The 27169-nt window shown below is 42.1% G+C and overlaps 1 protein-coding gene and 1 long non-coding RNA gene across 14 annotated transcripts in view; one reads left to right on the plus strand and one right to left on the minus strand.

Moving 5' to 3' along the window:
* Window positions 1–120: 120 nt before the first annotated feature.
* ATG16L1 (autophagy related 16 like 1) lies at window positions 121–21835 on the minus strand. 7 transcript variants are annotated; one of them, XM_083849402.1, is made up of 19 exons: window positions 21547–21817; window positions 20810–20901; window positions 20585–20678; window positions 18253–18358; window positions 16678–16751; window positions 16228–16479; window positions 15319–15384; window positions 12962–13051; window positions 12143–12199; window positions 11080–11182; window positions 8345–8450; window positions 8156–8226; window positions 6589–6660; window positions 4460–4580; window positions 3535–3640; window positions 2883–3032; window positions 2488–2535; window positions 2027–2128; window positions 121–1614 (listed from the first exon to the last, which is right to left on the minus strand). In XM_083849402.1, exons 3-19 carry the CDS (start codon window positions 20605–20607, stop codon window positions 1521–1523), a joined length of 1641 nt encoding a protein of 546 aa, XP_083705528.1. In that variant the 5' UTR covers window positions 20608–20678; window positions 20810–20901; window positions 21547–21817; the 3' UTR covers window positions 121–1520. The 7 variants fall into 7 exon arrangements, with proteins under 7 accessions (XP_083705528.1, XP_083705527.1, XP_083705523.1 ...); XM_083849401.1 differs by having other exon boundaries at window positions 20801–20901; XM_083849397.1 differs by lacking the exon at window positions 20810–20901 and having other exon boundaries at window positions 21547–21835.
* Window positions 21836–22046: 211 nt separating this feature from the next.
* Window positions 22047–27169, plus strand: part of LOC310904532 — a 54587-nt gene continuing 49464 nt past the window's right edge. For all 7 annotated transcript variants that reach the window (XR_014588424.1, XR_014588425.1, XR_014588426.1 and 4 more), the window contains exon 1: window positions 22047–25931. This is a non-coding gene — a long non-coding RNA (uncharacterized lncRNA). The remainder of the gene's footprint in view (window positions 25932–27169) is intronic.

Consider the following 27169-nt stretch of genomic DNA (forward strand, 5'->3'; position numbering starts at 1 on the left):
AACCCAAGTCTACGATTCATCAGGAAAGCAGCATAGAAAGACATTTCTGTCCCCACTCTTTGCTCATTCAGAACATCTCACACACAAGCACACACACAAATGAATCAGAACATTGTGGGGTTTTTAAAAGCAGAACACAGGTTTATTTACAATCAAGTTCTTATGGGCAGCTGAATAAATAAAAAGTTTGCCCTGTATACTCTAATTCCCCTCGACAGAAGGTGCCTGAGCAAAAGGCTAGGTTAGTGAGACGCCTGTTACAGCAGCTGCCCACTAACCCAGCCCCTCCAAAGAACACACTTCCTTAGTAAAACACAATCAGGAGAGAAGAAAATAAAGTGCAAATAAAAAGGCAATAAAACGCTGGTGGCTTGTCTTGAGGCCCAGACGATGTGGATAGGTTTAGCTGGATAAAGTCACCAGGTAGCTCACACCCAGCCACACTGTGGTTTTGGATGCTTTAACAGGGACAGAGCCAAGACGCTGCTCCATAGCAGAGAGAGGGCTCCAGCGCAGACGGGAATATTGCACATGTGCTCAAGAAGGAGAAAAGAGGCCTGGAATTGCCAGCACCAAAACAATGGAATTGAGATTTAACCCCGCTGCTCCCCTGTGTTCTACTGACAGCCTCCAGGACAGGACGGATGAACAGAAGAAGGGACCAAACATCTCTGTTCTGGTACTGAAGTCACAGTATGACTACATTCCTTAGCACAGCAGCACGGCAGAAGCTCAACTTCTCTCATCACACCCACTAACCCAATTGCCTGTGGAGTAAAAAGATTTAAGATCTCCTATTTTGTGGTACCCCAGCTGTTGAGGGGCATTTTAACAAAAGGGTGCTTAAGTCCTGAAGAACAGTCTCCTTAAAATCAGATAAAACTGATAGGAGTTTGCATGACAGCACTGGAGAACCTGTGTCAGAATCAGAGCAGCTCTGAATTGAGCTGATAACTCAAAGGCAGAGCTGCCAGAGCTACTGGAGATGCTACCAAAGCTTCCCAACACTTCAGCCTGCCTAGGACCCATCCCCATTTCAGGATCTTCTCACCCCACACCTGAACTAGGCCACAAAAATGGAACACAGGAGACAGGACATGTATTAAGCCAGCATACAGAGTAACTTCTTTCCAACATTTCCAACTCAGAAGTGCTGTAGGTACATTTGTGTGATAAGAGTATTTGGCACAGCTGTCTGGTGAGGAATCCCGCTAGTATCTTCAGCTCCACTTGGTGCATAGCTACTGCACGTAAAGGCATGACTAAGTAGCATTCTCCATCCAGAACAGCTAATCCCTTGCCAAGTCCGAGTGCCACAGTGTGGTTACAGCCATAAGAAGTCTCTGACTCAGGCTCCTTCTCCACTGCTTTGGAACTTTCCTCTGGAAAGCAAAGCCCACGCACTTGTCAATATCCCCGTTCCGGATGGATCTGGGCTCGGGTCTCCATTCTGCTTGGCCACGGACCAGCACCGCCATACACAGAGGCGCCGGACGCTCTGCCCTCCACCCTCCGTCCAGTCAAAATTCAGCCCACAGGACAGCCTTGTTTCCTTTGTCCACACTGACCACATGGGCACCTGCTGGTGACCACGCGACTGCATTGATAGAAGAACTGAAAGGGAAGCCAGGTATAAGTTTAAAACAAACAAACCAAAAGCTAATTCCACAACAGCACTTAACAAGGGAATGAAATATTCTAGTACCCTGACTACAAAAGAACAAGCACTTTTATTCTCAACTCTCAGGATAGTCCTGCTTTCAATAGCCTAACAGGGATACTGTTTTTTCCAGAATGTGTTAAATGTACTTTATTAGAATCATATGTCAATTTAAGAAGTTGAACAATAACAAACCTAACCTTAGGTCAATCTTGAGAATACTGACAAGAATTCACAAAGAATCTGAATTAAAATTCTTGCACACCAATGTGAACAGTAAAGCTGTATGACTACAGTTCTTTCATCGCTCATCAAGGTTCACAACCTAGGTCCCTGCTTCAGATTAAATGGCCAGCTTCCCCTCACCTGTGATGCTTTGCAAGAGTCCTCTCCAATTTCCCAGTGAGCACATTCCAAATGTAGAGGGCCCCGTCAGCTGAACCAGCAGCCACGTAGTTACCATCAGGGCTACGAGGTCAGAGGAGTAGAACGCACAAAACATTTTCTTCAAGTCAGCAATTTATAAGTACAAATCATCATTTCACGTTCAACTTCCTAAGCAAGCAACTTGGTATTGTGTATTCTTTAAAAAACTGTGTTAGCATCTGCTAAGAGCAAAAGAACTTATAAATCAGAAAGCCTCCAAGAAAGTTGATCAAGACGTACAGATACACTGTCTTGAATAAGAGGTAGCCTTGAGCAAATAACAAATTCTGTCCAAAGTTTTTCTAGCTGTAAATGGAGACAATACAGCCAAACATGATGAATCTCTCACTTGCTGGGGATCAGATTTAAACAGAGGATATCTTCCTTATATCTGACCTTACCTGAACACAACTCTCGTCCAGTCAGAGCCACATTTGAACCCTTGGGCACTGAAAAGTTAAAATCAGATAACTGTAACATCATTTTTACGAAGATGGTTCAGAATAACCTCCAGTACCCCTTTATCACAATTCCTGTTTCTCATACACAAAAAAATCATGTCTGAAGTAGTTCTTTCCTTTACCTTTCCCATCTACCTCCTTTATAGAGGCAAATGAAAAGACACACCATAACAGAGCTTTGCTGTTAGACTGCAGAGAACTTTGCTACCAATGTGGGATTCATAAAAAGATAGGGGACAAAGCAGTCCATAGAAATGTTGAAAAAATCCGATATTGAGAGCAATCAGCAACCAGAGGTTTGAAATTCCAAGTGTTCTTGAGGGGAGCACGCTCACCTGAATGTTTGCTTGACAGCACCAACCCGCAGATCAATGATCTTTAGTAGATCATCACGGGAACAGGTCAGCAGCTCTGTTCGCTCGGAGTTCAGGTCCAGAGCTGTGATCCTCCCAAGCAGCTCCAGTTCTTTTACTATGCTTTCGGTCCTAAGACAAGATGGGAAGAAAAAAGAAAACAGTAAACCAGAGTCCAGAAGCCAAACCATTGCATCAAAACGTTGACTTATCTTAATGTGAAAGAGGAAGAGAAAGAATTACTGGCTTATTCTCACATTTTGAGTTTTTCCCCAGCAAGATCCCACTTTGTGGGCAACAATACCAGCCAACAGCCAGACCCTATTTTCCTCACAACTCCACCCACTGAAAAACTAAATAACGTCTAGAGAGGCAAGTATTGACCAGCACAAAATATCTGCAATGAAGCAGACTGCCTTTCCAGGAAAAAAAGGCATCCTAAAAAAATCCCAACCCCACAAAAAAAAAAACCACACAGTAATAAGAGCAGTAACAAATGGTTCTTTCACTAGCTTTCTAAAACTCAGACTAGTCTCTCCAGCTTCCACGCTCAGGAAGAAGAGTGGCCTAGCAGCTTACACTTGGACAACAATTCTAGAGCTATTGCTGCAGTGTAAGCACTCTCAACTTTTACCTGATGTCCCAGAAACGAATTTTCTTATCGAAATGTCCACTCATTACACATTGCTCGGTACATACGATGTCATTGCAGCTAGATCCTGCAAACACTGTTTTTATACCTAAAAAGGATAAATCAGATCTGATGAAAACAGAGTCAGAAAATAATCACTATACACACACGTAACACAGCAGCTACACAGAGCAGTGCCCACAGAGCATCACAGGGCAGTCAAACTATCTTAGAATAATCCTGACTTAAGTCTTCAGCAACCTCTTTGCCCTTTTCAATCTCCTTTGCTGTATCTAAAATCCCTTTAAATGCTCCCAGGACAGCTGCTTTACTTCCACTTCCTATTTAGCTAGCTATAATTTGCTACTGCTAAAGAACGTGAAACTGTCAACATGACCTATGTTTGGGGTATGTATTAGGGTAGCCTTGTATCCCGATTCTTCTCTCGTTCAAGCAAGTTCAAGAGCCATCAGTAGAAGAGCAGATTAGGAAATAAAGTGTTTCTCACGAAGAAAAATCTGAATCTGAGCAACTCCTTCATTTGATACGTTCTGACACATTTCCAAGAGATATTTCCATATACCTCAGGGTTAATAAAATAAACAACTGAGTTGGCTCCAAGTGGAAGCCTTTTTAGTGGAAGACTAAAATACCCACTCCATAGATTGATAAACAAAGAAAGCTCACAGAACACAGCTGCTCTTAATATAATAGCATTAACAGTGCTTCCTGTATACATGATTTCTTATTCTTATTTTAGGTAACAAGCAGAAAGAATCTGATTACTGGAACAACAACAGAATGTAGCATGGCTGCTGGTTTTTGCTTTTTTAGACTAAGAAGAAGATGAAATTATCTGGTTTATGGCAGACTTCCATTTACATCCACTAGAAACAGAGAACGTGGATGAAAAGTTAGGCTTCCTTACAAACTTTGCTGCGGAGGTCCCAGAGCTTGAGGGTCCGGTCATGACTTCCCGAAACAATGCGTGCATTGTCCAGCAAGAACTTGGCTGACAGAACTTTACCGCTGTGACCTGTCAGAGTGTGCTGAGGAAAAGAGATTTACACAGTAAAAGCGCACAGTTCCACTTGCTCGTTTTCTCATAGGTTACCAATTCTATACAACAACATCACAACCTTAAGTCACGATTTTCATGTCTACTGCATTGCATGAAAAAAAAAGATCTATATATAAACAGCGATCAACACTGAGTAGGAATGTTAAGTACCGCAGAGCTCAGCCTGAAGTTTTGAGACACAGGTCACCCGTGGCTGCAATTTCTTTAGCTATCCAGGGAACCTGTGAGCTCTCCTTCACAACACCCCATTACACCCTAGTTTCATGGGTAGATGGCAACTGCAGCACAGCCTTGCATGAGAAATGAGGAGAAGGGATTACTGAAGAGGGAAATGGTGTTTTCAGGTTTTTATAATGAGATCCTCTCAAGGATACGGCAGGATATCTAGTCTCATCTGTTGTTACATTCTCAAACCTGAAAGCTAAGACAACCAAAGATTTTAGAAAAACTCCCTCCAGCAGTTTCTGTAACTGCCTTTGTTTTCACCCAGTGCAGGGGAAGGCTCTCTGGGGCTAAGAGGAACATGAACTGCATTCACTTCAAATTGCTGAATATTTACATGCCAAATCACAAAACAAATAATGAGCGACTGAAGTAAGACCTTTGGGGAAAAAAAACACAAGAGAAATCTCTGGTATATAATCAAATTTTTTTTTTTTTTGAAATACTCAAAGGACTGTCAAATTACACGAAGCAATCTGGGATGGGAAATACAGAAGAACAAACCTGAGAAGAGAAAGGAATGTGAGCAAAGCTTGATAAAAAACACACAAAAAACAATTAAATCCACAACAAACTCTGAAGCAATGCATCATCCCGTAAAGACCACGTGGTCTCAAGAAAGGACACATTTCAGAAAGGAAGATCTGCATCTCTTTTCTGCTGTTGATGCACAGTCATTACATATACTTATTTGCATTTAAATACTGAATTTGTGGCAAAGTTTACCATGATTTCAGCTTCACTGCCTCCTGCTCACGTGCAAGGCATGACAAATCCATACCACATACTTGAAACAATGCAGTATTTTATCTCAGCGCTAGCAAATGAGCAGTGAATGCACTAGTCACCAAGACTACCAGAAAAATTACAGGGCGATATTGTGAAGCTAGATAGATGCTTGTGGGGATTACTCATCGCAAAGAAGTTAGTTATCGCTAGCCTGCTAAACTTTTACTCACAATAACTCACAACCAACTGTAGAATTTGCAGCCAAAGAAAAGCTGCAAAAGAACCTGATGCATTCGTCACTTCCATAAACAAGGCCTGACTTCCCCAGACTGGGAACTACCCAGTGGATTACAATGCAGCTGTAGGTTATAATTCACATGTGACGTACCAGAAGATTCAAATCAAAGTAGCAGCTTCCTAAAATAAAAAGTTGAGGAAAAGTGTACATAGGAATGGTAACAAACAAAGCCTTATGGAAAGCTGAAAAGAGATTTTTTTTTTTATGGTCAGTCACAAGTAAACCCTTCTTTAAACATGAGCTAAACTGTTGGATAAGAATGTGAGTACGAAGAAGGAATCTTTCAAAAGATATTGAGAATAAATTCAAGCACCTTTAGGCTTGCTGCCTTTAACAGCTAGGCCAAGGACTCAAGAATACTGCCTCGACTTCCACAAAAACAAACCCCTTTCCTGCACCCCCTTCTTCAGCAGCTCTCTCCTTAGACTGAAGCTAAAATATTTAAGTAGCTCTTCAAGAACAATAAGAAGCATTTAAGTTTCCACATAGAGGGATGTAAAGTTTCATATTAAGTAAATACGTGGTTACACAGAGACCAATACTTTATTTTAGGTCTTGCTGCAAAGATTTTTTAATTAAAGAGAAATAAAGATCTGTTTAACAAAAAGAATTGTTGAAAGTGTCTGTAAGTGTCCAGCTTTCAAAACTATACTGGCCCCCTTAGACACAAAACTGGAAATACAGGACAAAAACATCCTGAGCTCTTTGACTTCTTCAAGAGACTCACCCGTAATCGATTGTCATCAACCGTCCAGATTCTGCTGGCAAAGTCATTTGAAGCTGCCAGGAGGTAAGAACCCTGCGAATACAAGATTAATTTAAAACTACTGCTGCTAGTCAATATGGAAACGAAAAGTATTAAGTATTTCCAATAAGTCATTAGAGCCGTATTAGTGCTATATTGCCAAGGGGAAAAAAAAAAAAAGAACAAAAACCTAATAAGCACATAACCAGCAAGGAAAGCTAGCGTGACAACTTTCTAGAACGCCGTAGCTTTTTCTTCTCACCAAACAGTGACAGCGAATTGTGGAATCATGACTACAGATGAAAGGAGTTAACAATAACCAGACCAGAAAGTACTTTCTCCTTCTTCTGCCCCCAGCTGCTGCAGTGAGGAACTGAATTCTAGTTCACCCTTATCTATTCTTTTTGCCGTCATGTTGTACAGGGAAGAACCCTCCCAATAGCAGCATTCCTCAGAGGAGAACTGGCCCAATTCTTGCCATTTTCATTACAACTCTAACATATTAAGATTCCAAGAACTACATCCATTCAAGGACAGACAGGTAGATTTGTGCATGGCTTTATGCTTAGGGCTTTCAAGTCATCCCAGATGAAAAGTGCTCACTGCGAGATTCACACTTATACTCCTGAGAAACTCAAAGACTTCTGTGAGGCAAAAAACAAGTCCTTAAAGTCCATCAGCATCTCACCTCAGGCAGCTCTCACCTCAAATGTGTTCCACCTTAAACAAATAAAAATCAGAACTAACTTATCATGCAGATTAACCACCCCAGCAAATCTCTAATGAGCTAGTTAACATCCGAAGGAAAAATGCTATGGATGTGTGTCAGTAAAGTTCAGCACAGAGAATCACCAAATTGATGAAATTACTTCAGCTTTGGTCTAGTCTCTATGTGTTGTGTTATGGAAGCAGCCCTGGCAGAAGAGACAGATCCTATGTCCAGATGTAACAATCCAAGACCTCAAACTCCTTCAAGTAGGTCTGTTGGATGCTGATCACAATCCTATCTGCAATACTTTAGGTTAACAAGAACCGAGCATACCATGAGCTGTCAGCAAACATGCTGCCAGTCACACCAGTATTGTGGTGTGACTGTATTCTGGTGAGAAACTGCTGGGAGAAAAGGTAATGGAAGTGCAAGTCTCAAGACAATGAGAGCTTTTGCTATTCGTCACAGACCTCAGCAAAGCACCCGTTAAAATAAAAGCTTCACAGAAGTAAAGTCTCAGTGCTATTTGCTGCTTTTGTGCTGTTATGTCACCTTTAGTGGAAAGACTGATTCCATGTTACACAAAGCCTAAAGCATTTTATCAAAGTAGCCCATAAAAGCTGATGTCTGAGCTGCATCTGAGTTGCAAAGCCAAGTTCAGAATTACACAGACTGCAGCTTATCTCTTGTATAATTTTGGACCATTTGCAGTTAACTCTTCGTAAGTGTTAATTCATACCTTAACTAACTTCTCAAAGCATCAGAATGCTGGTAGCAGAGCACAACATGAGTTTCTTAATTTATACCCAATTACAAACAGTGGATATCACAGATACTCACAGCACTATCAAATTCTATGCTTGTAATCCCAGCATTACTACCAGAGAGGGAACCTTTGGGCTCACATCTATCTGCACAGAGAAAGACAAACAAAACTTAAGCAATGGATTAGAACAGAAGCTGACACAAAGTGAACTATAACATGAGTTTATTTAATACCCCACAATACCCCACAGTGAAAACGTTTACCTCCCAGGACTTCCCAAAGCTTAACCCTCCGGTCCATGCCTCCTGTTGCTAGTAACCGGGAGCCAGGGCTGAACTGCACTGCATTCACCTCCCCATCGTGTGCATCCTGAGGAGCAGGAGGAACAGAACAACCACCCAAAGTGGAGTTAGCATAGACCCAAAGCCCACGGATTAGAAAGCTATAGAACTTAAAGGCAATACAGAACTACAGTGGTAAATCTTCCAGCAGCACATCGGAAATAAAGCCATGGGCTGAAACTATGGTTGATGGCATACAAACAGAGCAAAAAGGCTGTTTCTTATCTAAAGAAATCAAGAGCCTATGAAGGAAAATACAAGCAAAGGCTTAATCCTGACAATAAACTACCAGAAGCCTTACAATGCTTTGTAAGTTCAGTCTTCGTAAGTTACAGCTTTTATTTTCAGTTATAACAGAAAAAAAATAAGGAAAGGAGAGAGAACATGAACTGGTGACAAGTCACAGAAGGAAATTAACTTTTTATTTCTTCACCTAGAGCCAGCAACGGAATATGATCCAGCCAGTTTATGCAACCACAGGACACAAGTCAGGCTTGAGTTTGGAAAGTCTGCTTGAAGACACCATAACAAATTAAGTGCATTCATGCACTGTATTGGAGATACTGCAGCCTTGTATTGCAATTAAATAATAACAGCATGGTTGTGACTTGGAACAGCACTTCGCTCACAGGGAACTTGGGTTTAAGCCGTGGCTCCTATTAACAGGCGCAGCGTTAAAAGCACTTTTTAAAGCTTTTGCACAGCTTGATGTTTTGAAGCTTGGTTTGGCCACTTAATAGTGATTCTTAACCTTCAACAGGAATGGTAATTTTAGTATCAAAATCCTTTTTTTACCCGACAATTTTACAGTCTTACAGTACTTACCCCTTTTCTTCCCCCACAATATTAATACCATGTTCTTCACTCATTTGCTGTACTTCTATTTTTTATTTTTTAAAGAACTGTCGGTAAGTGTTCTTGTGAAATCAGTTTTCTGGAAACTTTTTTTCTCCTGGAACTTGTTGCTTCAACTTGTTCTGTCAGCTCATATTTAGTGGTCATCACAGTTCAAAAGCCTGGTCTTTCTAGAAGTGCAGAAGAGCCATTCTGAACAAAATTAGTCAAAATTCTTGCTCAGAAATGACATCCCACAATGCTGGCTGAAGTGACAACCTCCTCCTCCCTACCAAGCCTTTTCTGCTTCTCTCTCTCCAAATATGAGCCCTCATCACTCCTTGAAATCCAAGACTCTCGACATCTGCCAAACGTCTGACAGACTCCTTCCATTCATTTTCAGAATGCTCTGCACTGCTCTATTGGACCTAGACATGTCCTCATACTCCACCTGGGCTCCAAAAACAGGAACTAAAATGTAACACAGATCATCTCCAGGAGGAACATATGGGTTGTCATGGAATGAGGAAGCAGTTTTTCCTTTCAATATCTCTCTGCTAACCAAGCATCACCTCCATCCTGCCAGTCTGACAGACTTACCACTGCGACTGCTTCTATCCCTGCTGCAACAATAGGGAATTAGAACAGGGCAGCATTTGCCATGTTGCCAAGATTAAGGGTCAGCAGAGTTTACTGTGGCTTGCCCCCTCACACTGTGCTGCTCTAGAAGTTCAGACGGTGTTACAGAAGATTCAGAGAAAGGTACAAACAGCCTCTCACATGGGTCTTGAACACCTCATACACGTATATGACAAAATTACTTAGGATTTTCATTTATTAATCAACTCCACTTGCTGTACATAGCCAGAGGAGGAGAGAGGCTTTATCACATACCATAGTCAGGAACGCCTCCTGTGAAGCTCCCTACTCAAGCCAGCTCCACACTGTCACATAGGTTATGGCCCTATTCTCACCATCAGGTAACACAGCTACCACTCCCTCCACCACACAACTTCCACTAGAGAAGGAAACAGAGCAGGCCAGCAGCACACAAGCCTCCATGCTGCTGTGAACTCTATCTATATGGCCACTCCATTTTTCTGAATGGAGAAAAAAAAATCAAGTAATTTCATATCTATGGTAGCATTGGAAAAAGCTTTTGATGGACCGCCTGAGAAAACTCAAGAGGAATGTCCAAACAACTATTTTACAAGACGATCCACCACAGTATCTTTCATTTCATTCAGAAGACAACACCCATCATGGAAATTTAAGTTTGGCCTCGTGAGGCCACAGCAATGCATAAAGGAGGTCTCAGCTTGAAAACTTTAGATCACACACAACCAATGAAGACACCCCACTACCACAAGCTCCTCTTAACCACGTCTGTTGGATGACATTCAGTGCCACAACCCCTTCACTGTGGAGAACTGGAACTGAATTAATCCCAAACTGTCAGCAGTCTCTTCCTCAGTCATAGCTCTACTACGGCATGACAGAACAAGGACTGCTGGGAGCCGAGACGGTAATGGGGTGTAACTCCCCTGTGCCATCAGACCTTTTACTAGTCATCATCGACCTCAGCAAAACAGACATCAGGGACATGTGGAACAGAACCACACCTGGGAACGCAAAGGTTCTGAGAAACTTTTGGGCTAAAAATTAAATAGGCTGAACTACGCTACAAAATCAAGAATTCCTTCTCGTTTGGCCATGTCAATGGAAGCAGTTTCAGGAGATCAATGTCCAGGATGCAGATAGGATTCACTTCCTCCAAAGACAGTAAAAGGGATGGTAGAAATGGGAATTCCTTCTGTACTTACAAAGACACATATTGCAGTAGTGGGCACTCTCACTTCTTTACTGGCACCCGGATGTGGCTCTGCGCTATCCTGGGGAGCAGGGTACGAGGACAAAGAACGTCTCCTGAGATGAAACAAAGAAATATTTTACAAACAAACTTAATTAACATGGTTTCTCCTGAGTTCATCCAGATCTGTACCTGTCACTTAACTACACTGTACAGGGATAAAAAAATGGGGGGTGGAGTTTTTACTTTCTTTTATCCAGTCTTTCAAAAACATTTATCATACAGCACTACATCCGCTTGTGGCTTTAGATATTTCACAGTATGCCAGATAAGTTACCAGAACTGATTACTGACCTCATCTTGAAGCAGACATCTTTTTCTAATAGCACAGAAACATGGGAGTGATTGCAGCTGAGCTTAGCTGGAGAGACTGCAGCTCTGTCACTGTGTCTAGGGAGACTGAACATCACTGCAGCACTACGTTCCAGGCAGCAAAACACTCCAGTCAAAAGCTCAGGCTGCACCACTTAAGCAAAGACCATCCACCTAATGGAGAGCTTGACTTAGAAGGTCTGGCTCCACTCTGGACACTAAGCACAGAACCCAAAGACTTATTTTCAAAATAACCCTATTAGAGGAGCTAAGTGCAGTGGAAATTAAGAGCAAATCCCACATATTCTCTCCGCAAAGAGGGGCTCATTGCATCTCTAACTGCAGACAGTTTCTAGCCAGGGATATCAATATCTGAAAACTAATCAGGATAATGCAGGTTTGTTCCATGTCAATCCAACGGAATACATTTACATGCTAGACTAAGAGCGGATAATGTTTTTCACCTGGCAGCATCAGAAGATTGATGTCCCAAAAGGGGAGAGTCAGACAGACTGGAGGGAAAGGTCAGAGGTCAGCACACGGCAAGATGGAAGAAACAGGAAGTTGAGGAGAACAAAAAAGAAAAAAAGAAAGGCAGAAGCTAGAAGAAAGGCTGAAACTGTTTGTATTCCCTGCATCACCAAGATTTTGGTGTACATTGAAACCAATACATAAAACAAGGAGGTGAAAGTGTTCTAACCTACCCAAAGATATTAGTGATAGAGTCCAGAAGGCCTCCAGCTGGCTGGGAGAGTCGCTTACTGAAGGAGGGGAGGACAGGTTTAAACCTTGTGAATAGCTTCTCCAAATAAAGATCAAGACAAACACAGTTCATAGCACCAAGTCTCTGGAAAGATTCCCTCCCGCACAGACCCAGTCCCAAGTCAGAAAACACCAAAGGCAGGCATCAGTACAAAAGCCACCAAACTACAACTCAGAGCACAGCTGTGAGGGGAGTTTCTTCAACTGCCCTCAGCATCCACTCTGTGAATTACTGATTTTAGATATAACAATTTGCCAAGTATTAAGTTTCAATCAAATTAATCCAGGCTCTCATAATTCCCTCTTACTTTCCACTCATGATTTTAGGAAAAAATGAATTTAATCTAGGTGAAGATAGTTTCAGTATTTCAATAGAATCCCAAAGCCCAGCTGTTTGCAAAGCCATGTTGATACCTTGCACAGTAACAGATAAAATAGAACAGGCACTGTGGTATCCATTTTATTGCCCATTTTAGTTTTAAACCTTTGTTTTTACCATTACCACATTTTCAGACACTAGTTTAGCTTGGTTAAAACAGCAAAGGGAAAACACAACACATCTAGAGCACAGTAACAGAAAACACAGCCTGTAGCGAGTTTCCTACTGGAAAGCAGGAAGTACCTAAGAGGTGGAAATACTGAACTGTGCTCCAGATAAAGGTGAGTAAAAACTAAGTAATATTCCCAACATCATTCCTTTAATTGTTCTAAATCTCTTGTTCTTCCTCAATGACAGGGTACAAAAATCTCTGTGCACAAACCTGGATGCTCGGCTAACAGCTCGCACTGGAGACGTCTCCTCAGCTGTGTCGGAGGTTTCATCCGCAAGCACTTCAATATCATCATCCCTGCTGAAGTAAGAGAAAACACCTCGTTTCCAACCAGCCACACACAGCCTCCCGTAGAAGCCGCCTACTGATGTATGGGAACCGAATGGTTGGTACTGCTTGACCCCAGCCCACATCCAGGTTTACTCAGCTGGGTGACATGGAGGTAGATCAAGACAACAGACACCGATCTAGCTGTCGCTCAGACACTACATTCAACATACACTGTTGGAAAACAAGCACATGCAACACAAATTCAGGTTTGTTCTTTCAAACTGCCAATTATACTCCTCAGTGACAGTTTTTCCCCTCTGTATTTACGCTGACAGGCACATTTTGCGGATTCTCTTTACTACAGGCATTGTATCTCAGCCTGCAGTGCTACATATGCTGTAAGGATCCAAGCAAGACTTTGCTACTCTATTAGATGAAACAATTACCAAACAGCAAAAAATCAGAGTTGTCATTGCGGCCCCAAATATAGTAATACCCTATTTACATTTTTCCCTTTTTTTTTTTGCCTTTTTTTTTTCCAAAACAAGGTTTTATTAGGTAAGCAAAAGGGCTTAAACTCTCCCTCTTCATCCACAGCAAGTAAGTCCTAATACTTTCTATACTGTAAGCACGAGCATGTTTTGGGTCACCACGTTATTTACACGCCAGTGTATAACTGAAGATAACTGTGAGGTTCCAATTTATGCGCCATAAATTAATCCAGCTAAGCTGTTTAGCGAATGCCAGAAGGTTTTTCTCCCATTAGTTATCACGGGCTCTGACAGCCTAGGATTTTTCCTTCAAGCACTGCTGATTTTGCAGGACAAACTATTTTTAAACATATTGTGTCAACCTGATGACATTTGACTGATCAGGAAGTTTAAATTTGGCATTTAAGTACGAATAAACTAATGCCTGCCATCAGGAAAGACTATCTCAGCTGCAAAAGCGCTGAAGAGGATGGGAACATTTTAAATCTCACATTTCATAAACATAGCTGTGATTGAATTTCTAAAATTTTGGAGGACAGCGTGTATGAGGAGGCTATGGAAAATACCTACCCTGGCTGATAGTAGCAGGTTGATATTTCTATAGAACACCCACACGTTTTGGAGATACTTGTTTTTTAAAATCAAAATCTTAAGATACTAAAATTGTATATAGCAAAAGAACTTCCCATGTTAACTTCACATTTTTGAAGTGAATTTAAACATCACAGCATACTTCTTTAAATGCTGCAGTTTTTCCTTTCAGTAAGCAGCGTATTTATACAGTAAAAACCCTCTAAAATTATGAAATCAAAAGGAAATCAAAAACATCTGTGAAGCAGAGTTTGAATAATTTATAAAAGTATTTTTTTTTTTAAACAGGCTTCTTTCCAACTTCTCAGCATCTCATATCAAATAATTTATGAAACATTGAGACCATCATCACCACAAGAGGAAATAAAATATTCAGGACATTGTGCCATAGGTACCTCTGAGCTCAGCTCTAGGATAGGAAAGTCTCTTTGGATAAAGGAGAGGAAGAAGCTTAACAGGGAAGATAGCCACAAAAAATCGCACAGATTTCCTCTCTCTGTACAACCTGGTCTAGCGGGAGGTGTCCTGGCTCATGGCAGGGGGGTTAACACCCTATAACCTTATCAACCTGGCACAAAGCACATATACCACCAATTTCCCATTTCAGTCAGCTGATTAAAGATTATCCAGGAATAAACACGGCAGTGAATATTCACGTGCAGCTGGCTGCTGCAAAGAACAGTAGACTTGAGATGCTTATTTCTGGATTGCCAGGAAAAGTAACACCGCATCTTTCTAAATTTTTTTTTCCTACAGTATAAACCTATTCCAGTATGGAATTGGTCAGCATCTTTTCACCTCAACTCGCACAGCACCTGTTCCAACAGGAAATGCATGAGCACAGCTATTTGTAGTTCACGCACATGAAATGTAGCTCTCTCCAAAGTGTATTGCTCCATGATTACAGAACTATTTGGAAGACCAAGAGCACTACATAACAAATGTTCTCCTGCTGAGATAAGGATACATATTCACTGTATGAACTGTTCTTAGGACTTTGAGTCCAGATATCTCTTTTTAGTCAAAACAGAGTTCCTTCTTCTGGAAATTCAACTAGGGAGAGTTACTGTACATTTTTGACTTTACACCAAAGTTTAAACACCCCTCTGCATCACCAAATTTAGAAATAACACAGATGTAATTTATCATGCATCTGCATAAAACCGAAGCAGGAAGTGATGAAGGAGAGGAACTCCATAAATCAAGACTGCTTACGGTTCAACAGGCAGGGGTTCTTTGGCAGCCTCTGCTAGCTCCTTCTGCAACCTGGCTTGTCGTCTCCTAAGAAGAGGAAAACATGGTTATTTTAAAAAAATCCTTAATCTCATCTCAAAGATTACTGTACACAGTTCTGATTGACTTCCTAAGATTAAAAAAAAAAATCTGAATATTGCCCCAATTTTATCCTGCTTTTCCAGATACTCAGTGCAGAAGAGGCAGTTTTCCTATTGTGAACAGTCACAGACAATACCGATAGTTGAGCTAGATGGTATGGCAAAGTGCACTTACAGCATACCTTCAGCACATCAGCCCTTTATGACCCATATAATTGCAGATTTGCTCAGACCAAATAATTGCAAGAACTTTAAAGAAAAAAGCTTATGTTAGTTGAAGTAATACAGAACTACCACATAGTATGATATTTGCCTTAGAGCCCTTGGTCTCCAAGTATCGTTAGCTGTTGAACAAGAGGTAACGTGGAAGAAAAATTATTTGCTTTTACACACAGTTTAGTCTCATGGCAACTCCTCCTTTTAACAGGATGCCAAAAAATTGCTTAGGCTAAAAAAGGCTAAAACTAGGAGTATTATCAAGACTCAACACAAACAAAAAGTGCAAGTCTAATACTACAAAAAATGCCAGCGTGATTTATGATCTTTAGTCCATAGTCCATTGTTGCTCAAGAAACAAAAGAACATGTTTTATTCATTTGAAAGACAAATATTTTCAAAAAGCATTTAACTGTACTGGCCAGAGGAAGTAACACAAAGTTCTGGACTCTCACTGCACCGTGCGTAAATCCATAGGTCTCGAGATCAAAGCTGGATGTGGTTTTATTCTATCCACTCCTAACTATTCAAAAGCATATTAGGAAGTAGTTTATCAAAAAGAGATCAATCTCACCTTGAATCCTTTTCATTTTCTGCATTCAAGCGATTGGCTTCTTGTGCTTTCTCTGCCATCCAACGTGAGACCAGCTCCTGGTTATCTTCAGTAGTTTTCCTCAGTTTCTCCTCCAAGGCATTGAAGGTGATCTGGAGAGCATCATATTCATCTTTCAGTGTCTGATTAGCTCGCTCAAGATCTTGTAGTTTGCTACGCAATTCCTGGCACTCTGTCTCCAGTTCAGAGATTTTTTGCAAATACTCCGCAATCCTGAAGGACAACAAAATGTACAAAACAATGAGGATCTCCTTTGGGACCTATACCATCACCTTTGTGCTATTTGCACAATGCACAACAAAGGAGTTTTTAGCCCGTAGGTAAGACTCCTAGAAAATATCTTAACATGAATTACCCAGAGAGAAGTTTGGGTCTCAAACCAACCACACAGAAGTAACTGTTCCTACTCACTTTGCTTCATTCATCTGCATCTCTTTGTCCTTCTGCTGCATTTGGTTATTCAGATCAATTACAGACTGGGCCAACTACGGAGAGAAGAAATTTGCATTACAAAAATGCAGGGTTGCCAGCTAGACAACAAATACTGAGCAGTTCCCACTGAGAGCACAGACCAATCTATCACTAGAAGCACAAAGCATACCTTTCGGGTCTTTCTTGATCTTCTGTACCAATTTGTTTATTGTCCCTATCACACAGGGGATTAGATCAAAGAATCTACTTTTAAAAATGATTTTTCAAAAAGTTATTGTCCTTTGGCATCTCACTCTCTTCCCCCATGTTTCTTCAGTAAAGCCACAAACAATGTATTTACAGAAAAAATAAATAAATAGAAAAAAATCAGAGTAACTAGAAATTGCCAAATTAGCAAACCAACAAATAAGTATCAACAACCAAGCATCGGTCTTTCAGGTACTCATGGACAGCCATCACTGGAGACGTGCAACTCACATATTGTAAATATGTGTTTCATAAACAGCTTTGCTGCAAACAAAGTTGCTAGGGGAGCCTCTGCAGAGCACAGGAAAACAGAGGGGCAGAGGCCAACGCTAAGGAACTGCTGCTACCAGCTCGCAGCTACCCAGGCAGTGAGCAGCAGAAAGCCCTACAGCACCCAGAGCCTCGGCTGCCTGGGAAGAAGGAAGACTGTTTTGAGAAGGGGGCCTGCCTGGGTAGATGGCTCAGGACACCAGGCTGGGGGGAAAGAAGGAATTTTCAGCGCTTTGACTAGCCAATGCATGCTTCCTGTAGAAAGCTACCTGCTCTTTGAGAAGCTCAGGATTACTGACACTAGAACTTCTCTACAATTCCAGTGAGGTGTCATCAAAGGAGCGTGACTTTCCCTGGGTCATTGCCATCTCCCTATAAAAGTCTGAGTAGCATTCAGGTACTAGGTCCTCAATTTATTCTCTCCACTGCTGTGGTTTTTACACACCCAACTCTGTTGGTGGAGCCTCTGCATTTTCCCATCCAAAAATTGCACCTTTTCTCACAGGCCCAACTCATAACTGATGGAACTTCTGGGCTCCCTATTGCATTTACATGGCAGAACCAGTGATCCCTTTTCAGTTGAACATCATAGCACTTTGAACCTTTGCTTGTTTTATCCACTCCTACCTATCAGTAGTCCTGCAAAGTGAGAGAGAAATGGAACTACACATAGCCACTTACCCCCCTCACTTACTCTGCTCATTTAAAGTCTTTCCAGTGTAGAACTGGTGGTCATTTGCAGCTCTAAGCTAGATTAATTCCTTCCTCCTCTAATAAATACAGTTAAAAGCACTGATGAAACACAAAACTAAGCAATTCTTAGAAATAATGCTATGCTAACAATGTAATTTCTTATTTCCTGGCAGCCAATTTGAAAGACCAACCATCTCTGATTTATTTTATTCATCAGCATGGGTTGCTTAAAAAGGCTGTACATGAAATGATGAAAAAGCGATGACGAAAGAACTCGGTACAATTAAGGCCATGTTTGTAAAGGGCCACGTTTGAACCATACAAAACACAAGAGGACTTTCTAACCTCGCCACGTTTCTTATGTAGTTCTGTCAGCTCCTCTTGATGCTTTATCTTCAGCTGTGCCAGTTCCTGCAACTGAGCATCATTCCATGTGCCGTCATGTCCTGGACTGCAGTTTGAGAGAGAAAGAAGAGATGTCACCAACTAGAATCCAATTGCTTCCATGCCTTTGCCAGTTGGTCTCAGGACACTATCTCCCTTGGATTTTCTACACTGCCAAGATACAGTTCATCCATAACAAACTAAACCACAGCTAAACTCCACAACAATACAACTCTCACTAACCAAAATGCCTTTATACAGTACTGTAAAATTAAATTTGCTGAGGACTTCATTCACTTTTTTTGTACGTTCCTAAAATAGAATTGAAACTCAAATGAAAGATAGCTAGTCTTTGCCTGAATTTGCACCAAGGCAAGTAACTTTTAAAAGTACACTCTCCAAATGCTGAAAGAAACAGAAGCGTTTTACCAAATCAAATCTGTTTCGGAGGGTGCTGGTGGACCTTGAAGATGCTCAGTATCCGGAGACAGTATGCCATAGTGGACAGAGCCTCCAGCTAGGGAACAAGTGCCTTGGGTTTTACAGTCCGAGGTGTTGCAAATCACTTCTCTATTGCCCCAACTGTGTTCTAGCCCCTTGTGGTAAGAAGTTTTTTAAAATTATTGTTTTTGTGTTTGAATACATGCCAACCCCCCCCCCCCCAAGAGCTATGATTGTAAAGGTGATCACTCGCGTCTTTGAGAACAGAGACATAAGTTAGCTTTTTAAAAGCACATGCACACATATGTATCACACCTGCACAGAGACTCTGAGCAGCTGTATTTTAAATTATAGTTTTTCAATAAAATAATTTCATTCCTATAATTGCAAGAAAATTGCAAGGAAATTGCAAGCATCTATTTCTGCAGTCATTCTACGTGACAGCAACCCAGAGGATAGTAGATGATGATTCAGAAGCTGGAAGGCCCCACAGTGGCATCATTAACTTAGTGGTCTTCTCAAAACAAACAAAAAACACCTCGCTGAACCCTGAACCAATGCTGTAATAGAAGACACTGCACTTCTAGAAAACCGTTGTCTGAACAGGTAACAGGCTAACTCCTGTGGTGATATCCAACAGGTCCTATAATTCTGGCCGTGCATAAATCTATAGCCAGAACTAGATACTCCTTCTTTCTGTTATGGTAATTAAAGGCATTTTTCTTCAACTAATTTAGTATTAGGAAATTCATTCAGTTTGAACGAACTGTCGTATTCCAAGGGCAGTATCAGAATTCTGCTTAGTATTTAGTTTGAAGACACTGTTCATTTCTTCTTATTCTCTTCTACTCTCAGTCTCATCTTTTGGAATAGGTGTTCAATCAGGATCTGATTCCCATAAACTACAGTTGGTTCCAGACAACTACAGTCATCAGAAAGCTCCTGAGAACAGTCACAAAGGTGTTAACTCCAGCTTGCTGGCCAAACACTGAAGTTCTGCCCACAATTCCTGGAGAATGAGTTGTACTTTCCTTACCAGTGGTAGCAGTACACAACAGACATTTATTTGCTTTTCATCCCAATGAGACACACATACAGCATTGTGTCATACAGCAAAAAAAAACTTCAGATGCAGCAATTCTTATGGAAGCAGGTAACTTTGAGCTAACTAAGGAGAACCCAGTAGTCCTTACGTGCTGGAATCTGCGTGTTCTCCAGACAACAGAGACGCTGCTAGCATACTGGTTTGCAGTGGATTCAGGTGCCAACAGAATAAACAGCATGACTGCTGCCTGCAGCACTAGTGTTATTTCCACATTAGAAAGGAAGTTTCCTGATAAAATCCTGCTAAAAGCAGGCAGATCATGTGTTTTCTTTTTTTTAAGCGTAAGACGATTGCTTAGGACTGACATTTCACAATCATGCATTTCTCCACTGCCCACTCTACACAGTAACACAGCCTCCAGACTGAAACTAAGACAATGGTCTCTCTCTGCAATGCTTTTAAGATTGGACAGTTTCAAGAGTCAGGTCATATTCATTATGTATTAACAGCGGGCAAACACAGGAGAAGTAAGAGCTCAAAATGGTCCATTTCCATACTTGGAATTCATGGTAAATTACTTTCTGTCTAAAACATGATCAAATCTTTCTCCACCACATAATGTAAAAGTACTGTAACTTTATCACATTTAGAGTTTTAGCTTATTTTTTAGTTCAACCTGTTTTTCACTTTATTTAACTCCAAGTTACTGTAATAACCTAGAAGTTGTCTGTACAATGCGTCAATCAGTGGTTCGGGTTACAACACGCAGGACAGACAGCTGACTGACACAAAAGAAGTTTTAAATACCTGATCTCATGTCTGCTCTGCATGTCGTACTTTTCAGCTTGCAGCTTATCAGCAAGCACTGCGTGAAGGTCCGACTTCTCTAGTAGCTTGTTATCTGAAAGGACAATAAGAAAATAACCAAAGAGCAAAACCAGATTCCCACCCTGTTCTTTTCACCAGCTAAAACTTAGTATCTTTAATTATTCGGACATGACAAAACATTACGTAAGTCTATACCACACTAACGAGCACTCCTCTTTGATGTCAGCAGGCTAAGGCAGTATTCAACAACAGCTCCAAGAATTCCTCCTTAGTTCAGATGCTGTGAGGGACTGGATCTATGAAAGTTTGGTAGGGAGACTGCTATTACTTAAGTGTATTGATATCTGATTAAATGCAAGAAGTTCAAAGTTCAACCTCTTTATAGTCCCTTATCTGACAGCAATGAAGAAAAGAGCCCTGCCAGAGAAGTGAGCCCTGGTCACACTCAGCACTGCACACAGTCCTGCTGAGCTCTGTTTGCTTCTCCCCATAACAAAAAGCACCTCTGCGTGTGAACCAGCAGCCGCCCGGTGACCCCTCCGCTTCCCCTCGCCCTGCTGCAGCTGGGGCAGGAGATGGATGGGCCAGGAAGAGCTGGATGGGAACCTGCCCCTGGGCCGCCCCAAGTCCTACAAAGGCTCACGAACATGGGCAGCAGCGCGACTGTTCGCGAATCCACAACCCCTGAGGTGGAACCACGCAGACAATTTGAAGACAATCCTCACGCACAGAATAAAACTGGCTTAGTGGGCGAGGGGGCTGGGAGAAGCAACTACTTATTCTGCCAGTAAAGCCAACAAACCAAACTGAGCAACTTCCCTCGCTCTAAGAAGCGACCCGCAGCCACTCCTCTGACAAAGCGACGAGCGAGGCCCCGAGGTCCCCACCGCGGCTCTCTGCCCCCTCTCCCCGGAGCGACCGGGACGCGGCGGCCCGCTTACACTGCCCGATGATCTCCTCGAAGGCCTGCCGCTGCAGCCGGTCCCGCCGCCGCAGCTCGGCCGCGATGTGCCGCTTCCAGGGGGGGAAGCCGGCGGCGCGCAGCCCCGACGCCATCTCCGCGGGGGGCAGCGGCGAGCGGCAGCACCGGGGAGACGCCGGAGCTGGGTCCGGCCCGCGGCGGGATGGGACCCCTCTCAGAACCGAGGCTCCCCCGGCGCGGCCCGCAGCCGCCGCCCCACGCCCGCCATGGCGCCGCGGCCAAGCTCCGTCAGGGGCCCTCGCACCGCAGCGGCGCGCCGCAACGGCGACAGAGGCTGCCCTCGCCGCCGCCTAGCGCCGCCCCCGCCCCGCCAGCCCTCCCCTCCGCGGGCAGCGCCGCGGCTGCTCGGCAAGCACGGAGCCAGCCCCGCCGCCGCCACCATCACCATCGCCGCCACCGCCCGGCGGGTGGGCGCCCTGCTGAGGAGAGGGGGCCTCGCACGGCGCCATTTTGTGCGCCCTCCCCGCAGGCGGGCCGCGCGCTGCCGCCATCTTGAGAGCGGCGAGCTGCGGCGTCCGCCCCGCGCCGCCATTTGGAGAGGGCGCCCCGCGGAGGAGGCGCGTGCGCACGGCCCCGGGGCGGGCCGTGAGGGGAGAGGGGGGAGAGGGGCCCCGAGCCCCTGGGAGCGGTCTGCCTCGGGCCGGTGCTCCGTCAGGAGAGGGTGCTTGCTTTCCTTCCTCCCTTCCCTCTGAGTCATGGGGAACGAATCTGGGAATTCCTGTAAACTCGGAGAAGTCGCTAGTAATTAAGTATCACAAGAGACCTCTTCCAGCAGTTCTTCCAGTATTTTGAAGGGGGATGAAAAGACGCTGTTTCAACAAGCATGACTCACAATATATAAAGAGCTTCCCTGAAAGAATAACCAAAGCGTTTGCTATTAAGTCACATAGCAGAGCTATGAAGAATGTGAGACTTTGCTGGGGCCTAGTGAGCCCAGTCACCAGTGCACGTGCAGTAGTGGGCGCAAGCCGTCTGACCAGCCCGCCTGATGTTTGTGCCTTGCCTTTTATTTTTAAAGCGAGCACACAGAACGTTAAATAGTTAGGGAAAGTTATATAGTTAACAGAAAGGTAATGTACTGCATAGCCCAAAATAGAGAGGTCTACAATACGACTTTGTTTTTTCCCCAAATCTCCACTATAAGCCAAACCTCCAGTTACAGTGGGGCACACAGAGCAATGCGGTTTCAAACCTTTACTTATGCAGCTGCCCAAGGAAGGTGGTGATGAAGCGTGGTTTGGGGTTTTTTTAGATGGGATTACTTTGAAAAATTATTTGGAACACAGCATAAACTACAAAGGGAGCCTTCACTGCAGCAGTGCATCCTGTCCAGTGTCATGAAGACACCATACATTCTCTGGCAAATGTAAAAATGTACAATGTCTTGCTTCATTGCTTTACTTTAAACTGCTTAATGTATTAAGTAATGTGTTAGGTAACCACATTATTGTAACTTAATTTCAAACCGGGCAGAGTTCATAAAGCTTTTTGTCTCAGACTATGCCAAATTGTTTTGTTTTTCTTTTAAGTAAATGAATGAAGATGCAATTATTAAATTGTAACAAAATAGATTATTCACTAGATTATTACACCGGAGGAGAGAGCACTGCTGGCTGAGTTAATAATAGTTCATGCACAGCTCTGTCTTACCAAGTACACAATACACAAGGTTATACATGTTCTCTACAAAACTAATTTGGCCAAGTGTAAGCACACAGCCTACGTTTTCGTCTGTTTGTAAACCATAAACTCAAATTAGATGTTAAAAAATGTAAAATTACTTGTAATTGCATGCTTAAGTTCTAATTCTATTGATACAGTTACTGGACTCTTGACAGGCAGAGCTGAGAGAAATTCATCCTTTCAAATTGTCTCTACATTTTAACCCTCTGCAAAGAAAGAGGAAAGCAAACATGAAACATGAGAAGGGAGAAGACTCAGTTGCTCCTTTCCCAAGGCTTTTTCTTGTCCTTAATATGTAATCAGCCCCAAAGTCATTACCTTTTAATTGATAACCACCTGTTTTCTTTCAGCCTCCCCAACAAAAATCCTTCTGCTCAAATGTGAGTAGTCTTTTCTCACTAAAACTGAGAGAAAATAATTGTCCACTATTTCTCTTGGTATAAAAAAATTGTCCTCAGGCATTACATAAATTATTGAAAACACTGTATATATTTTACTGTTTAAAATAATGGCTAGACTATTCCAAGGGGAAGATTTCAATAAATTGTCATCTGTACACGTTTAAATCTTAGAAAAATCATAACATATTAAAAATGCTCGCTTTTCTTTAATCTATGATTTTCATCATGGGTAGGACATCCTGATTTTTTACAATACCTGCTAACACTGCTTTTTCCACTTCAATACAAAGTTCCTCTTTCTTCTTAAATTCAGCTTATGCTTCTGGCAGTCTTTCTAATAACAACACATGCCTGCTCCATATCATCATAAACTTGCTGTCCTTTTATATCAAGAAGGGTTACAAGAACACATGATAAAACAGGGCATTCAAGCTGAGAATGGCTCCTTTCTCTATTTGAAGGATCTTTCTGCTACCATGGTTACTAAAATCTGACAACTTGTCCAAAAATTTAAAAAAAAAAAAACATTAACAAATTTCATAATTTTCAGAAAACTCATTCTGCAGTGCAGAAATAAAAACTGTGGTTTCAATGAGGTTATGTTTCATTCTACATACATAGAGGCTGAAACTTCCCATGCAAAGCCTACTGTGTGTTTGGTGGGTATATATCCATGCAAAGGAGAAAAAAAAAACCCTTCAGCAGATACTGAATAGGGTGAAACACAGGGAGGAAATTTCAGATGTTAACAGCTGTGAAGGAAAAGATACTGGCACTAGACATGTGAGATTGCTTAGAGACACAGAAGAGGCTCATATCAAAATAGCTGTCAATCTATGTGCCATGAGGGCCAGTTCTTTACCAGATGACAGGCCGGCATGAAGTGCCTCTTGAAGAGGTTCTTAGTGGAGCTAGGCACTGTGCTAGTCATGGTATATGATAAAATAATAATAATAATAATTATTATTACTTTTATTGCTGGGAAAACTTCCCTCTGCACCCAGGTGTCCTATGCGTGGGGCCATGCCACATCTCCACCAGCCTTTGCTAATGTAAAAGCTGATGAAGTCTGCTTGTCCTAGCTGTGTTCTGAGGTTAAACCTCCTTGGGACATAGTGCCCTTTTAAGGGTATAATCATAGACCAGATTACAACAGTTTCTGTATTTAATTACTTTCAAATGAACAGGAGATGGAGAAGCAGCAACATGTAAAAGTATCCCAGCACCGTGTTGTCACCAGAAAGTGTCACTACAAATGAAAGCTCTGTGCTACGGTCTGCATTTAAGAAGGTTTTCACTTGGAGTCTTTGCGCTTGCCCCTTGTGCAACTGCAGCACTCCTAGAAGGTACCGTCCACTTTGTGAGATCTCTGTTGCGTTTCTGAATCCATTTCTGTTGCTGATGGCAAGCCCCTGTTTTGCATGTTGTTGCAGACTGAAGACTTCAAATATGCCAGAGAGTAGGTTTCTAGTTCAAAACTCTCGTGACAAGCAGGATGCTGTAATGCACGGTACTACCTTAGACGGGAATAATTCAGCAGACAAATACAGAAAGGGCTGTAGGGAAAGACCTAAGGTTTGTATTGGTTTACCAGCTCGAGTCAGCCACGGTGTACTATCACAAAAAAGGCAAACCTCATCTCAAAGAGATAAACAGGACTGTCATCAGCGAAAGGCATCAAATGATCCTTCCCCTTTAATCAGCAAGAACAAGGTTTCTGGTGGAGACGTATCCAGCTTTAGCCAGCATATTTCAAGAATGATGTGGAAAATCTAGGGTATTGAAGTAGACTAGCAGGAAAAACTGAAATATGACCCAGAGGAAAGATTTAAACAGTTGGAATTGTTTACTCTAAAGAGGAGGAGGCTGATGGGAACCATGAGAGCAGTATACACACAAGCTGTGTAAGAAAATGAAGACAGTAACCTGATCTGATTGTTCACAGGGGACAAAACTAGACTAAAAGAGCTTAAAATACAGCAAAAACGCACATCGGAGATTAGGAGAGAGTAGTGAAGTTCTGGAAACAGACTGCTTGAGGAAGATGAGAAACTCCCATACTTGAGGCATATAAAGCCAGTTAAAAACAGTCCTCTGTGAAGAATTTTGTAGTTTACCCTTTATTGGTGTAGTAAATGGACTATATGGCCTTTCAGGGTCCCTTCCAGATGTAATTTTCAGGGATGATGTGCTGAGATGGCTGTTTTGATTTCTTAACTACTCCTGACGCTCAAGTGATGAAATGGATCCTTGCAGAAAGGTGAGTGGAAGAGTTTCTCATCCAAAGTTTCCCTTTAGACCCATTGCGAGGTCAGGCTGAAGCTTGCTGAGCTGATCAGTTACTTGCTGCTTTCTGACTTAGAACATAAAATATTCTTTTTTTTTTTTGGAAAGATGTTGATCAGCAGTGTTCTTCCCAAGGACTAAGCTAGATTGAAAGCTCCATTTTCAAGCTGGGCTTTGTTTTGGATCTTCGAGTTCACATTTTAAAAGAGAGACTATTTCCCACACCCATTTGCTTTCTTCATACTTACAAACTACAATTATGAAGATGCAAATTGCTGTAAAGTATGGATTAGACATATTTTCCATGCACACTCTTTATGCTTTCTGTTGCAAAGCTCTCATTTCTCTTCCATTTTCTTTGCTGTGTCTTTCCTTCTTCCTCCTCTGGGTCAACTGTTTCTACTGGAGACTTTTTACCCTTCTGCTGGATTCTCTTTCATTCCACAGATTCTCTACTCACTTTTCAGCAATCTTTCTGCTTGTTGCTGGACCCTGTCTCCTTCATCCATTCCCATTCACTCATTGTTTCCAGAGCACATTTAATACCTTGTTGTCTGCAATCTTTATCTCAGTTACTTCTGATATAATCTGATGTTCTATGGTATGCAAGGTTAATTTACTCTGTATGTAATGTAGTCCAGACCTTGAAAAAAAATGTAATAAAGTGTTAATAATAATCATATTGTGTAGCAGATCACCATCACTGGCACAGAACGATTTCACTTAAACATAAGCACAGAAGCACAGCATAGCTGAGGATGGACATTGTCTAGTCCAATGCCCAAAATCCCAGCAAATGCTCATGGCTAATGTGCATGATGTCTCCTGCAAGACAGGATCTTTGAGAACACAGTTTTGATTACAGTTCTCTGAATGCTACTGAAGAACGTCAGTTATTTTTCACTTAAAAGGATATGTTGAAGCCCTTCCACGTGTTTGCAGTGACTGAGTCTCTTCATGCAAAACTTTATTTTATTCATTGCTCAAAGCTGAAATCAAATAAAGCAGAATTGTGACAAAAATAAACCATGGACTCATACCTATGACCTTGTGAACCAGTGGATAGTTCTGCAGAGCTGAATTAAACTCTGCATGTCTAATGCACCTTTTGTTTAGTTGCCTTGGGAGCTAATGCAAAGATGATCTGTAAATAAAATTAATAAAGCAGGATAATGGTAATGAACTGAGTACAGAACTTCAGAGAAATATGGT

This window comes from Anser anser (assembly GCF_964211835.1).
Source record: "Anser anser genome assembly, chromosome: 9".
Classification (NCBI taxonomy): domain Eukaryota; kingdom Metazoa; phylum Chordata; class Aves; order Anseriformes; family Anatidae; genus Anser; species Anser anser.

What these genes read in the sequence shown, in the direction of transcription:
- ATG16L1 (XM_083849397.1), bottom strand. Translation starts at nt 21,661, where the DNA reads ATGGCGTCGGGGCTGCGCGCCGCCGGCTTCCCCCCCTGGAAGCGGCAC. An exon ending in GAACCCCTGCCTGTTGAACC is followed by an intron (nt 13,052 to 15,318) that starts GTAAGCAGTCTT and finishes CTCTTACTTCAG; the next exon opens with CAGGGATGATGATATTGAAG. An exon ending in TTGATGACAATCGATTACGG is followed by an intron (nt 4,581 to 6,588) that starts GTGAGTCTCTTG and finishes TCTTTTCCTCAG; the next exon opens with CACACTCTGACAGGTCACAG.